This window comes from Caretta caretta, chromosome 3 (genome assembly GCF_965140235.1).
Source record: "Caretta caretta isolate rCarCar2 chromosome 3, rCarCar1.hap1, whole genome shotgun sequence".
In the NCBI taxonomy this organism is placed as follows: domain Eukaryota; kingdom Metazoa; phylum Chordata; order Testudines; family Cheloniidae; genus Caretta; species Caretta caretta.
Genome location: NC_134208.1, coordinates 17,151,731 through 17,166,361, shown reverse-complemented (window position 1 = coordinate 17,166,361; position 14,631 = coordinate 17,151,731). Strand labels below are relative to the sequence as shown.

Below are 14,631 nucleotides of genomic sequence, written 5' to 3'. Positions count from 1 at the left end.
GGCCCCTCCGTGGCTCTGAGGGGTATTTAAAAGACCTCAGGAAACATCAACACTAATAGAAATAAATGCAAACATTTAAAACAAAGATGACAGCACTAGCCCTACTGCTCACCTCTGTCAGAGAGTGCAAAGCAATTCATTCCAGGATTTTTTCTAATTGGGGTTCACATGGGAAGTGGAATACAATGCAGGAGCTGGAAACCATCCATTCAGGCATGCAAAATATCATTAGGCTGGCACAGGTATGTTAAGGCAGAGAAAAACCTTTTAGGCATAAATGTGTTCAGGGTGGGGGGTTTTTTGCTCAAAGTGCTAAACTATAGAAAAACCAATGTCCTGAGACAGATTTCCCTGCAGGGCCACTTCAGTAAAGATGTGCAGTTCTGCTGGATGATATTTCACTACGCTTCATTTAACATTCCTGCTATAGAAGCCAGCTTTTTTAACTAGCCATTTTATTATTAGAGGGATGTGTGACTTAAAAGAGCAATTCTGTACTGCATACTTTTCAAGAAAGAGAGACACAGCAGGGTACAAGCACCTTTCTCAGTGTGTCTGTATAAATCCAATCAGCATTAGTGGGTGTTATCCTACACGCAATGCCATCAAGAGGGCAATGCACCTGCAAGTCTATTTCATCGTATTTTTAAAGTATTGCATATATTCAGTCCTGAAAGTGTCACAAAGGCCCCATTCCTCAAAAGCTGCTAAATTCCACTGAAACCCAAGGACATTAAGAGAGTAAATACCTTTGAGGATCTGGAGCAATCTCAAATGAGAGAAAGGAAAGTGTCCATAGTGTGATGATGATTTCAGCAGGGTGCTGTCATTGGGCCTCTGGCTGGATTTTACATATTGTCGCGTACGATTCCAGGTGTGTGTGTGGTTCGAAATGTCTCCTTCGTTACATTCATAAAATGGAGGTGTTTTACTGCACTCGCTAGTGGGTGTTTCCAGTGCGGGGCGCAGGATCCCTCTTTAGAGAGGAAGGCTGAGCTTGTGATTAAAGCACTGCACTATGGCTCTAGGAGAACCAGGTTCAATTCCTCACTCTTCCGCATATTGTGGTTCACAGCTACTGCTGCCTTTGTGACCTTGCCCCAGTCCCTTCACATTCCAATGGGCTTCAGTTTCCCAACTGTAAAATGGGGGTGGGGTAATAGAAATGTTTCCATTCGCCCACCTTCATTTTTCATTCATAGTCTAAGGTCAGGGACTGTCTTTTACTCTGCGTTTGTACGGTGCTTAGCATTGTAAGGCCCCAGTCTCACACTACTACTATATAATATATGTCATATGTCACCTGTCCTGTAGCTACTCTATGGCAGAGTGGGTTTGGGGCTTTATTCCCATCAATGCCTCTTTCTCACTGTATGACTTGAGGCAAAGGTTAAGTGACTTGCCTGAGTATCCCCACGTGTAAAATGAGGATACTAATACTTATCCAACCGGAGGGTCTAAGGGGCTTACAGGATTTATATTTGCAAAGCATTATAGAGCTGAAAATTGCTATTATAAGTACAAAATTCTTCTTATCAGATGAAAACCCTGGACATGTCTGCTGAGAGGTGTTATGACCTATGCAGAAATGTATTCAAGAGCTGTGTCTGTGCGACTGCTTAAACAGAGGGAAATGGTCTTAAATGCTGCAAATGTAAAAGAATGATTAGCCACTTAGCAATCAGTTGACACCTGAGGCTCTGTGAATTGCATAGTTTCCAGAAAAGGAGTATTAAAAGGATGCACAATGTAGAAAACATTCCCCTCCCCACCCCCGCCCAGGCAGAACTGGGATAGAATCACTGGAATGGGGATAGGTAGTGGAGAGGATTGTATAGTAAAGTGAGCCCTTAAAGGCAGGTCTATACAAGTAACTTTCGCTGGTATAGCTTCTTCTATAGTATGTAGGGGGAAAAGTGGTATGATCATGAGGGATTTCAATATGAATACCATATGCTGGATGTCTCATGTACTAAAACATCACTGGAATTTCAAAATATGATAGATGACAATTTCCTAACTCAAAAAGTATTGCAGCCAACACTGTGGGATTCTATATTAGACCTTGTCTTGACAGATAAAGAGGAACTGATCACATAACTCAAATGTAATCGTACCTTAAGTCCAAGTGATCAGGATTTTATCATATTTATAATGTGCAAAGAGAATATAGCTCGGACCACTGAAATATATACGTTAACAGGGCCAGTGTCACAAAACAAAAGAAAATATGAGCCAAAGAAGCTGAGAGGAAGAATTTAAGAAGAAAAATGTGATGCCCCAAATATGTGATGCCCCAAAAGCCACAACTGAAGAAGAAAGGCATACCTGGTTTAGAGAGGAAGTGAAGGTAACTATAAAATATACAGAAAAGAAATGGAAGAAAGGGGAAGTTGATAGTAATGAATATAAATTAGAAGCAAAGGGACACAAGGCGAAATCTATGGGCAGCAGATTTAAGGACAATACGATTGAGTTTCTAAAGTATATTAGGAACAAAAAGAATGACAACAATGATATTAGTTTATTACTAGATAGAAATGGCAGAATTATCAATAATAATGTAGAAAAGATAGGAACCGGAGTGTTCAATAAATATTTCTGTTCTGTATTTGGGGAAAAAAACAATGATGTAGTCAAATCATATGATAATACTCTTTCCATTCCACTGGTATGTCAGGAGAATGTTAAATAGAAGCTACTAAAGTTAGACATTTTAAAATTAGCAAGTCCAGATAACTTGCATCCAAGAGTTTCAAAACAGCTGACTGAGGAGCTTGCTGGACCAATAATATTGATTTTCAATAAAACTTGGAATCCTAAGGAAGTCCCAGAAAACTTGAAGAAAGATAAATTTGCCCATGTTTCAAAAGGGTAAACAAGATGACCTGGGTAATTATAGTCCTGTAAGTCTGGCATTGATCCCGGACAAGATAGTGGAGCAGCTGATATGTGATTCAATTAATAAAGAATCAAAGGATGGTAATTTAGTTAATGCCAGTCACCATGAGTTTATGGAAAATATATCCTGTCAGCCTAACTATATCTTTTTATTATGAGGTTACAAGTTTGGTTGATAAAGGTAATAGTGTTGATGTAATACACGTAGACTCCTGTAAGGCATTTGACTTGGTGCCACATGACATGTTGATTAAAAAAACTAAAAAGATTTAAAATTAACATGCCATACATTAAATGGAGTAAAAAGTGACTAACTGTTAGGGCTCAAAATGAAATGGCAAACCGGGAATCATCATCAGATGGATGTTTTTCTAGTGGGATCCCATAGGGATTGGTTCTTGGCTACTGAACATTTTTTCAATGACACAGAAGATAAGATAAAATCATCACTGATAAACTTTGCAGATGACACAAAAAATGGGGGGAGCAGTAAATAAGGAAGAGGACAGGTCACTGATAGAGAGTGATCTGGATTGCTTGGTAAACTGGGCTCAAGCAAACAATATGCATTTTAACATAGCTAAAAGCACATTTATACTTCTTGGAACAAAGAATATAGGTCACACATATACGATGGGGGATTCAATCCAGAGAAGAATTGACTCTGAAAAAGGTTTGCTGGTTGTGATGGATAATCAGCTAGCCATGAGCTTCCGGTACTATGCTGTACCCAAAAGGGCTAATGAGATTCTTGGATGCATAAACAGGAGATGCTCAAGTAGGAATAGAAAGATTATTTTACTCTGTATTTGGCAAGGTTTGACCATCTCTGGAATACTATGTCCAGTTCTGGTGTCAAGAAGGAGGCTGGTAAATTGGAGAAGGTTCAGAGAAGAGCCATAAGAATGATTAAGGGATTAGAAATCATGCCTTATAGTGTTAGACTCAAGAAGAGCAACCTAGTTAGCTTAAAAAAGCAAAGGGAAATGGGTGCTTTGGTTACAGTCTATAAGTACCTAAATGGGGAACAAATATTTAATAATGGTCTTTTAATCCAGCAGAGAAAAATATAACCCAATCCAATGTCTAGAAGTTGAAGCTAGACAAATTCAGACTGGAAATGAGTTGTAAATTTTTAACAGTGAGAATAATTAACCATTCAAACAACTTACCAAGGCCATAGCGGATTCTCCATCACTGACAATTTTTAAATCAAGATTGGATGCTTTTCTAAAAGATATGCCCTACAAATTATTTTGGAGAAGTTCTATGGCCTGTTTTATACAGGCGATCAGACTAGAAAGATCACAGTGATCCCTTCTGGTCCTGGAATCTATTAATCTGTGAAAGATAAGTGTGTGCTTAAGTATTTTGCTGAATCAGGCCAGAGTGCTCAGCACCTTGCAGGATTGAATCCATAAATGAGTTCTCAGTGTTCTACTGGGAGTTGGCAGGGGGAAAGAGTTGGGAGGGCTTATGGGAGCAGGGTGAAATATTTGTGCTGAGAATCATGTTGTTACGAATTCCAGATGCCCTTCGTATCATCTGAACTTTCACTCACGTGTGTGTGTGAAAATGACTCTGTTTGCTAAGTGCAGGGGAAGGCAATGAACCATTTTACAGAAAAAAATAATAGAGGCTGATTGGACCACCACAGGTCCGTGTCAATGACATGTGGAAATTAGCCAGTATAGGATTTTTTTTGGGGGGGGGGGTTGCTTTTGATGGGAAAATAGCCATTTCATCAAAATTTCACGTTTTGTGACATGAAAAGGCAAACATGTATACTTCTTGGAACAAAGAATATAGGTTACACATATACGATGGGGGATTCAATCCAGAGAAGAATTGCCTCTGGAAAAGGTTTGCTGGTTGTTTTCACACAAAACAACAAAATGTTTGCTCTAACAAAGATCTTAGCTCTCACGCACTCATTTGCCTCCTAGCTCTGCTATGTCACCTGATGAGAAGTCAAGCTTCATTTATCCATCTCATAAAGTATAGATGATGCCCCAATTGAGCAGCGAGAAAGCAATAAGAACCGGAATAGTCCAAAGTATGTGTTGCAGAAAATGATAGTTGCTAGATAGCATATGGGAAATAAAATTAGCATATTCAGTCATCAGGAAAATAGCAGAAATCAAGTACCAAAGATAAGGGGGTAAAGGTAGTCGTGAGGCAGGGAAAAACATGTGGGATGTCCCACCCAGGCTCCCAAGTTCCCAGCAATTTATGTCCCTCTCCCTCAGCTCCTCTGTTACCCCTGATTCCCCCAAGCCTTTGCACTGCTTCTGAGGGGGTGTGGGAAATATGGTTCTGTATTGTAGTTTAAATGAATTATTACTCAGAGTTCCGTATTAATTTGCCTAGTAAGGAATCTATTTGTCAAAAAGCATTTCTTGAATTTTTGTTGTTGTCTGTATTGTTACAGACATACCTGCTGATGGGTATTGTGAAATAAATTACCAAAAATAATTGAAACTGGTGTGATTATTCTGTGTTATTCTGACAAAGAAAATATGCAGAATTTTAAAATATCGTGCACAGGATTTTTAATTCCCCAGGAATGTTGTGTGATAATGTGCAATAAGTAGCCTGCGACTTTGACCTGGCTCATCATGAACTTACCCAGGAATGTAAAAGTCACCAGTTATCAAAATTAAGTTAACAGGAGGGGAGCATTTCAATTAAGATTTTTTGTTAACTAGAAAATTTCTGTGAGGCCAAATGTTTACATATCGCTGGGGGACACTGATTTACAGTGCACCCCAGTAAAACAGGGAACATTCACAGCACCTGACATTTTATGCTGTAATTTTCCCTGCCTGGAACAGCTGTCAAGAGTCTGCTTTTGGCACCAGAAGTAGTGTGTGGATAAGAAAAAAGTAAATAAAAATATAAACCCAACAGACTTTTCAGCACACTTCGTTATCCAGTCACCAACTGCGGGTCTCCCTATCATCGTGTTTCTGATACAATTACAAGGGCTTTTCCTCCTGTCTTGCTGTTTATAATTCCTTTGCTATGCTCAGTGAATATATATATATCATATATATATATATATATCTCAACATTCTATTTCTACTGGTTTCCAATTTCCACCTTTCTTTCTCTGTCCAGTGGTATGTCTGCTTCCGTGGTCTGCAATTCTCTTTAGTCTACTGATTCAAAGCCCCATAAATTCAATGACAGACTTTCCATTGACATCAGCAGACACTGGCTTAGGGCTTTGATGTAAGATAGTTTAGAACATGGCTTCTCAACTGGGAGTGGGGGCGAGTCATAACAGAGTTGCAATTACCATCCCTTTCTTTATGACTAGTTGTAAGAGAGTCCCAAAATATTTGTGTGCTGTAACAGGAGGCCAAATTATGGAAAAGGTGCGGCATCACTGGTTTAGCACTTAGCAAACACTTGAACCAGTCAAAAAATGTTCATCTAAATCTTAGTTCAAAGAAAAGTGGCTTTTTGACCAAAGTGAATGTTTTTTGCTGAATAATCACTAAAATAGCACAACAATGCTGTGAAACCAATGTTTTGTGAGATCAGAACATGGCTCATTCATTATTTTAGGGTTTTTTCAGACTCAAGGAGACCATATGGGTTACATTCTATTCTATATAATTTCTTACACTGCTTTCATAACCATAATATCTGAGCACCTTCCAGCAGTGCATTATGCTACAATTACACATTTGTCACATGTGATTCATTCTCTCTCTCCTGCTCTCCCCAAAGGACAATTGTGTGTGCAGTGGACTGTTTTGTTTTCGTAGCACTTTGATTTTGTCTGTGTTGTTATTTTTCTAACACACTGCTGTATGTTTATGTGAGAGAAGGCTGGTTGAAGAAGTCCACCTTGCACTTGGAGCAGAAGGTGGTGAGGTTTGTGATAGTCCTCAGTACTGGTGGGAGTTAATTCCACAGTCTCAAAATGGCACATTCAATTTGTGTGTGGAAGTTTCTCTTCACTACAGTGACAGCTAAAGATTTAGGGCTGGTCAAAAATTTTCCATCAAAATTGTTTTCAGCAGAATATTGAGTTTTTGACTGAACTAAAATGTTCACAATAAGTGTCTGCTTTCCCCCAAAAATGTTAATTAATTCTGGAAAACCAAAAGCTCCAAAATTGACATTTTATTTCAGACATTCACTGGAATTTTTATCACTTTTCATCCAAAAAAGAAAAAGAAAAGAAAAGAAACCATTTGCATTCAGGTTTTTGCTTTTTTGAACAAAATGTTGACAATTTCCACAGAGAAAAAAAACTTTTTCTAACCTGATTCACTAAAGATGTCATTTAAAAACAATAATTAAATCTTAGCCAAACAATTTGTGCCAAAATTTGATAGCTGGGGAATCCCAGAACTCTGACGATATTCAGTAACCAAGGTTGCCAGGAGCACAGCTGGAATGACCTTCCATGTTCAATACAAAATGTACCCCAAAATGCATCCCATGATTAAACAATAAATAAGAACCTGTTCTTGTGAGGTTTGGAGCACCTCCTACTGTGTGCTGAGTGCTCTCAGCTCCCATGGGAACTGAGGGCACTCGTTACCTGACAGGGTCAGTCCCTAATAGCAGAGAGAGAGAGAGAGAGAGAGAGAAAGAAGTGTAGACAAGGAGAAAATGTATGTGCATGTATATATATATATATATAATTATTTGAAAAAACATTTTTAAGCTCTGACACTTCAAGATAGGCAACCTAAATCCATATTTAGGCAGCTAAACAATTCACTTTGTTTTGAGCCCAAGTCTTTGCATTCTCTGCAAAGGGCATTGGATCAGCTCCTATCTGAGGTGCTGGGCAAGCAGCCCCTCTGAATATCAGACAGCTTATTTAGGTACCTAACTATGATTAAAGTGTCTAACTTTGGACCTACAGATCTGAAAATTTTATTTGTATTTAACTAGTAAAATGATACAAATGTTTTTTTTAAAAGTCTGTTTAATAAAACGTAGTTGCCAAAAGTTCACATGAACGTTGCAGAATGAAAAGTGGAACCCTGTGTTTATACGTTGTTATTGTTATTGTTTTAGGTCATGGAACCAAGGGAGTGTTTGAACTTCTTTCAGGATGGCGCAGAACCAGAGAGAACCTTCCATTCAAGGATAGGGTAGCAGATACCTATTCCGATGTCATGGTCTCCTATACAATGACGAGTTCCTTGTATTTCATAGCCTTTGGCATGGGTGCCAGTCCTTTCACCAACATCGAGGCTGTGAAAGTTTTCTGCCAGAACATGTGCATCTCCATCCTGTTGAACTACTTCTATATCTTCTCCTTCTTTGGCTCTTGCTTGGTCTTTGCTGGGCAGTTGGAGCAGAACCGTTACCACAGTATCTTCTGTTGTAAAATCCCTTCAGCAGAATACCTGGAAAGGAAACCTATGTGGTTCCAAACCATGATGAGCGACGGCCATCAGCACACTTCTCATCATGAGACTGACCCCTACCAGAATCACTTCATCCAGCATTTCCTACGAGAGCATTACAATGAATGGATTACTAACATCTACGTCAAGCCATTTGTAGTGATACTGTATCTCATTTATGCCTCTTTCTCCTTTATGGGATGCTTACAGATCAGTGAGGGGGCCAACATCATCAACCTCCTAGCCAGTGAGTCTCCAAGCGTCTCCTATGCCCTCATTCAGCAGAAGTATTTCAGCAACTACAGTCCTGTGATAGGATTCTACATCTATGAACCTCTTGAATATTGGAATGGCACTGTGCAAGAAGACTTAAAAACACTGAGCCATGGTTTCAATACAGTGTCCTGGATTGAACAATACTATCAGTACCTGAGAGTTGGCAACATCAGCACCACCAACAAAAGTGACTTTATCAGCATCCTCCAGAGCTCCTTTTTAAAAAAATCCGAATTCCAGCACTTCAAAAATGACATAATTTTCTCCAAGGCTGGAGACGAGAACAACATCATTGCTTCCCGCATGTATCTGGTGGCCAGGACTAGTGAAAACACACAAAGGGAGGTGGTGGAATTGCTGGAGAAGTTAAGGCCACTATCTCTAATACAGAGCATCAAATTCATCGTGTTCAATCCTACCTTTGTTTTCATGGACCACTATGGTTTATCAGTAACTATGCCTGTCCTGATTTCTGGCTTCGGCATCCTGCTGGTGTTAATACTGACCTTTTTCCTGGTTATTCATCCTTTGGGAAACTTCTGGTTAATTCTCAGTGTCACCTCAATAGAGTTGGGTGTCCTAGGCTTGATGACTTTATGGAATGTAGACATGGATTGTATTTCTATACTGTGCCTTATCTACACTTTGAATTTTGCCATAGATCACTGTGCACCCCTGCTTTACACATTTGTACTAGCAACTGAGCACACCCGAACTCAGTGTATAAAAAACTCCCTCCAAGAGCACGGGACAGCCATTTTGCAAAATGTTACTTCTTTTCTTATTGGGTTGGTCCCCCTTCTCTTTGTGCCTTCAAACTTGACCTTCACACTGTTCAAATGCTTGCTGCTCACCAGCAGTTGCACACTACTGCACTGTTTTGTTATTTTACCCGTCTTCCTAACTTTTTTCCCACCCTCCAAAAAGCACCACAAGAAAAAGAAACGGGCCAAAAGGAAGGAGCGGGAAGAGATTGAATGCATAGAAATTCAGGAGAATCCTGATCATGTAACAGCAGTCTGAAAGGCTTAGAAAAAAATAATACAGATAGCAATATATTACAAAGCGTTGCACAGAGATGCAGGGAAAGTAGAGAAAAGATCTCAGCTGCTTGCGCTGGCCAGGTGTAACAAGGAAAACGAAGACCAAGAAGGGGTATTTCATGACACATCAAGGTGAACTCATTTAAACAAACTAACAAAAGTGAAAATAATCTAAAAAAATGTCTTTGAATTCTCATTCTCCACTAAGGAAGTGTCTATGGGCCTTCAAGTGGTCTTGAATTTAAAACTCTATCTCTAAATATGAATTGTTCAATCTGCCCCGTGTAACACTGAAGTTGGGGAGGGGAAGAGTTATCAAGAAGAAAATAGTGTATGCTAGGATGGTTTGATAAAGTTGCCCTGCAAAAAGCAACAAGGGTTTCAAACGAGAAAAAATAAAGAAGAAATGTAGGGGAGAGTAAAAATGCCATATTTTTCGTATTGCTTTTCTTAAGCGGGTTGGTTAAAGTAAACCTATGCACTTGGGAAGTAGATATTTAAATCAATCTCAGCCAAAGTACTTCCCAACTTGCATATACAATGTGTAACTATATACCACAGTTAAAACATTATCATTAATTCCGATGGTAAAGCTATACTGCCATGTGATACAGGTACTGGATATATGGGTATATGGAAGAGGAAATAAGTGTAGGCCATTTGGAAACTCAAAGCTTGGTTTCTTGAAAACTGACATTTGACCTTTCTCCCAATGTGGTTATCAAGGACCTCATAACTGACGGTTATTAGTATAAATATATTTTGATACCTGTGAATTCTGGAATTCCCCTTCCATTAACAGATCTTGTAAAACTAACCCAGGCCATTACCACTACAATGGTAATTGAAATTACTGCAGTGTTAGCCTCTAGATTCCTAAGTTCTCAGTGTTAACATTAAATGCCAAATATTAATCAAGCAGGAGCTTTAGATGTAACGACAGACCACATACTGTAGACTCAGTGATGTGATCATGCTGTGGTTGAATCAGTTCTGGAGCATGCACTATATTGGCTTCTATATTTGGTTCAAGATCCAAAGGTACCTATTTGCTGGTCTCTGCAATATGCTACAGGACATGGGGTTCTCTACTTCCGTTAGTAAAATGATCAGTAGACTATGCTTTTTACAATCTGCAAAAAAGAATGTTTTAATGTTTGAGTGAGACTGAATGAACTTCTAGCTGTAAAGAGCCAGATCAGCCCCTTGGGGGAGTGTTGATTATTATTATTACTAAATATTTGCGTGTCTGATTGAATGTCTGCAACATCAAGCTTTGTTATGGCTGTTGAAATTTAATAGAAGGTAGTAAATCTGCACTTAATGCATGACACTAGAATTATGCCATAAAGTATTACAGTATGACCTTCCCTGCTTTGTAAACTATACAGCTTAGAAGCTCAAGAAAAAGAACGAAAAGAGACTTAGCCAGTTATTAAGTTAACACTTAAGGCCAAATTCTGAACCCAGTTATGTCATGTATGTCTCCCATCTCAAACAGTGTTTTAAAAGGGCTTGTTTTATACGCTCTTAAGTGCAATCTAGCTTCACGTCAAGGAGTGATATACGGTGTTGTTGTAGCTGTGTCAGTCCCAGGATATTAGAGAGTCAAGGTGATGAGGTACTATCCTTTATTGGAACCAACTTCTGTTGGTGAGAGTGACAAGCTTAAGAGCTCTGTGTAAGCTTGAAAGCCTGTCTCTCTCACCAACAGAAGTTGGTTCAATAAAAGATATTACCTCATCCACCTTGTCTCATCAATGAGTGACGGCTTCCTGAATATATGGGATCTGTCTGGACAGTATATAGATGAAATGTTTATAGGGAATGTTTGTTATGTCCACTTTAGGATTCCTTTAAAAGATGTCTGAGCTGTTTACCTCTGGAATTGTGATACACTTGCACATATTTGTGTTCATGGTTGGCTTACTCTAGATTTTAGTGTCGATCTGCAAAGAGAGTTACTGATGAGCATGCGTTCACATATTTCTCTAATAGGCTTTCTACAAGAAGCTTATTCTCTGTTCCCTGATGCCTGTCTTCCCTTCCTGCACTGATTTATGTTTAGAGGGAATCTGGGAAATTCCACTTACCCTCAAAAAGCCATCTGTTCCCTGGTTCTGAAAGTTCATTAACTGCATCTCTGGCCAGGGAATGCAATTTTCCCTTCCCCTCTTTGTTTTTCTGAGGTTTCCATTACCATTTGCTAAACATTGGCCCAACCTCTATATTCTATACATAGGCAAAACTCCCATTAAAACAATAGCAGTTCTTGCCTGCAGCAGGACTTGAGGAATCGTGGGCCTTATGGTACAAAAAAGAGATGGGTCCAAATTGCAAATGAGACCATATGCAAAGTTCAGGAGCACCTAGACCCATGGTTTGGCCCAAGATATAAAGACATTGGGGCCATCTGCACAAGTTGAGATCCAGATAAAAACCTCTACTAAAGTTTGGATGGTGGGAATATTAGGTTTTGGTTTGGACCCATCTTTAATTGCAGGGCATTACTGACTTCAGTCTGTACCTTTAAGATGTGTAGTTTCCAGTCCTTAAAAGAAAATTCACCAGTACCTGGCAGTCTTTCCCCACTAAACCTGAACCTCTAAGGAACAAGTGTGACATTTGGGGGACATTTTTGGATGTTCCCTCCAAAAATGCAGGTCTCTCACTGTGAAAACTGCAAGTGTTCATCCCTTCTGTCAGGAAGAGTGTCCTAATTATTCCCTCCTTTTAAAAAAGGCATTAATTGTATTAAAGTGAACAACATTTTGCATTCTCATAAACATTTCTAGGTACCTTGTGGAAGAGAAAAGGAGAAAACTTTGGAAATTTGTCTTTCCACCATTTAAACATAGAGCCAAATTCTCCAGCGTAGCTAAGATCAGACTTTGGCCTTTAACATTTTGCTGCCTTTATGCAGAACTGTTCGGGAGGTTGTGATGAGGACATTTTTCATTTTGTAATTACCCCTTGCACTTTCCCATTCCAGCTAATCTAATCCTTGATCACTTATGTTTGAACTACGGGATTAACCCTAGGTCCAGAACTGGGTATTTCATAAATTATTACTTGATAGAGTAACAATTTTTAGGGCCAAAATAGGTATGAATGCATGGCATTTTGCATGCATAATTTTATTGATACTAAATAGATTTTCAAGATACTGTTTTCAGGGTTATTATTCTCATCTTTTTATTCCATACTATTTCTCTTTAGGAAATTACCCACCAACCTTTTATGCTTATCCGGGTTTATATGTGCATCCTAGACGCTTACATTTTCTTTAGTGGGGAAAAATAGGAATGTATACGCAATACAGTAGTTCAGTATCATTTGATCAGCTATTTTTCCATCTCAGTACCATATTCTGTTCTTAAATTACACAGTGTGACTCAGGTGTAACTCCTAGGGTTGCTAACTTTCCAATCTCTCAAAACTGGACACTACAGCTGTGGTCAAAATTTTCTTCCCCAAATACTTACCAGCATATACATTGTCAAACAGGCACAACATGGACTTGCCAGCCACAGTGGAGATACTAGCAAGAGACAATTACAAATGGGATGGATGAGGGGGGCCATGGGGAGAAGGGAAACTGGTTTTGACTTGCCATTGTTGGCGTACGCTTCAGACCAAACAAACCCTTCCATTTTTAGCAGCACTTGTGTTCCAGGGCAGAGCCCAAGCACCTGGAAGGGGCTCCAGCCCTTCATTTTCCACAATATCCTGCCCTGAAATGCCACTTTGATAGAATGGCTTCATATTGAAAGTTCAGAGGCTTCCTTTAACAATTCCCCCCCCCCCCCCCCCCCAGCAAAGCAAAACAACTATGAGCTGCTGGGACTAGCAAGGGGAGTTTCCCAGCACATGAGCGGCTGTTACGTTTGCTCTTTCCTTGAACCACCCTCAACCAAAGGCTCAACTCACCAAAAAGAGAAGAGGAAGACCATGTCTCTCCTGCTCTGTCCAGCAGCGGCTCAGAGGCAAAGAGTTTGCAAGGAGTGATGAGGGCAGGAAGCAGGGGGCGGAGATTTCTGCAGCAGGGGGAGGTTCCCGGAGGTGGGTCTGACCCAGCCCTGGGAGCGGCCCATGTAGGGGGAAAGGATATGTCTTTTCTGCAACCCAGCCAGGACTAACAGCTGGGGTCCCTCCAGCTCTGGGACTAGTGCTCGGGTTTTAAAGGGGCTTTGGGCTGGCTGAGTGTGTGTGTGTGGGGGGTGGGGGGCAACATCAGAATTGTGGTAACCAGACTTCTGGTGTCCAGTCAATACTTCCGACCAGAGACTGTACAGGTCCCCTTAAAATCGGACACCTGGCAACCCTAGTAACTTCATCAACTTCAGTGGAGTTACTCCATATTGAACTAAGATCCCATTGTCTTTAAGGAGGTACAACACAAAATCTGTTTGATATAATCTCTATATATTTCCTGAACTATTCAATTTAGTACATTACTATTAATTATAATATTAGGTTGTTTGGTTTACTGCTTAATTGTTTTTAGGTTATACAGATTCAAAACAGAGCAAGGTCCTGAGTGCTTCTAGTTCCCACTGATGTCCCTGTGGGTACTAAGGCCAACTAAGGTTCAGCCCCTCGTGAGCAAAGCTAGGAAGCAGTGCTAGGAAAAGGCACCACAACATGATGAGAGGGGAAAATTATTCTTCATCTACCCAAAACCAAATGTATGGGAAGAAAGTTAAGGCTCTGACACAAAACAATAAAATATCACTAGGGAGGAAATTCAGAGTTAAGGGAGAACTAGAATATGTGTGAAGCATGTCATGTGACATATAACCTAGGTCCTGCAATGCCATCATATAATGGGAATATGGCCACTTTAAGGCTAAATCCTGATCTATCCCATCTCACCCAGTAAGAGGATTTTGAAGAGAGGAGCTATACAAGCTTTTTGGGAGAACAGAAGCATCTTGTCCTTTCCCCCCAGCTCATCCATCACCCAAAATACCCACACAATTGCCCTAGATAGAGGAACACTTCAGAACAAGGGGTGACAGAGTCCCCCA

General features: G+C 39.9%; 1 protein-coding gene across 2 annotated transcripts in view; it reads left to right on the top strand.

Moving 5' to 3' along the window:
- PTCHD4 (patched domain containing 4) overlaps positions 1-13,328 on the top strand; it is a 125,453-nt gene extending 112,125 nt beyond the window's left edge. For both annotated transcript variants that reach the window (XM_048845672.2, XM_048845670.2), the window contains exon 3: positions 7,948-13,328. In XM_048845672.2, the coding sequence (XP_048701629.1) occupies positions 7,948-9,581 (1,634 nt within the window). In that variant the 3' untranslated portion in view covers positions 9,582-13,328. The remainder of the gene's footprint in view (positions 1-7,947) is intronic.
- The last annotated feature ends 1,303 nt before the right edge of the window (positions 13,329-14,631 follow it).